Raw genomic sequence first — 833 nt, 5'->3', positions numbered from 1 at the left:
CCCGGCTCCCCTCCCGGCCCAGCCCTCGGCACCCCCCGCTCTCCTCCCGGGCATCGGCATCCCCCGCCCCCCTCCTGGCCTGTGGCACCCTCTGCCCCGCCCCCCTCCTGGCCTGGCCCTCGGCACCCCCGCCCCCTCCTGGACCTCGGCACCCCCACCCCACTCACATTGCTGGTCTTTTTGTAGTAGTCGATGTCGTGGACGTCCCGGGCCAGGCCGAAGTCAGCGATTTTCAGCACGTTCTCCTCCGTGACCAGCACGTTGCGGGCGGCCAGGTCCCTGTGGATGCACTGCAGGGAGGGGGTGTCTCAGGGCTGGGGTGGGGGGGGCCCCGAAACCCGCAGCCGGGGCCTGGCCAAATACGTCTCTCCCATGACCTCCGACCCGCCCCATGGACCAGGAGCCTCCCACCCCCACCTGGTGCCACCTGAGCCTGCCCAGGACCTGCATGGCAGAGCCGGGTCCCAGCCAAGGCTCCAGTCATGGGCTGGGGGAGGGGGGACAATCTGGCCCAGGGCTTGTTAACCCTTTAGTGGCCTCTCCCAAGCTCCGTGGCCCAGAGCAGGGAGACATGTGGGGAGCTGTTCCACTGAGAGCGGTTTGTGCCACGGCCTCGGCTATGGGCAGCCCCCTGGGTTTCCCTGCGTTCGACAGCGCGCACCCCCCTTTGCCCTCATAAGGCCCAGCAGAGACGCTGGAGCAGGCCAGCTTGCTGGAACTTCCCTGATGGCAACCCCCTGTCCCTTCCCACAGGAGGAACGCTGCTCAGTCTGCCAGGAGCCAGGGCCACCCCCCATTCCCAGCCGGCGCCCCCGGAGCCAGGGCCACCCCCC

General features: G+C 69.5%; 1 protein-coding gene across 1 annotated transcript in view; it reads right to left on the bottom strand.

Moving 5' to 3' along the window:
- Positions 1–833, bottom strand: part of LOC112123880 (fibroblast growth factor receptor 4-like) — a 2,443-nt gene that overhangs the window by 1,275 nt on the left and 335 nt on the right. The window contains exon 2 of the mRNA XM_026659521.2: positions 168–290. Coding sequence (XP_026515306.2) covers positions 168–290 — 123 coding nt within the window. The remainder of the gene's footprint in view (positions 1–167; positions 291–833) is intronic.

The sequence above is a fragment of the Terrapene carolina genome, unplaced genomic scaffold (genome assembly GCF_002925995.2).
Source record: "Terrapene carolina triunguis isolate 2854851 unplaced genomic scaffold, T_m_triunguis-2.0 Scaffold629, whole genome shotgun sequence".
Lineage (NCBI taxonomy): Eukaryota > Metazoa > Chordata > Testudines > Emydidae > Terrapene > Terrapene triunguis.
Note: the sequence above shows the minus strand (reverse complement) of the source record. Positions and strands in the feature narration are given on the sequence as shown.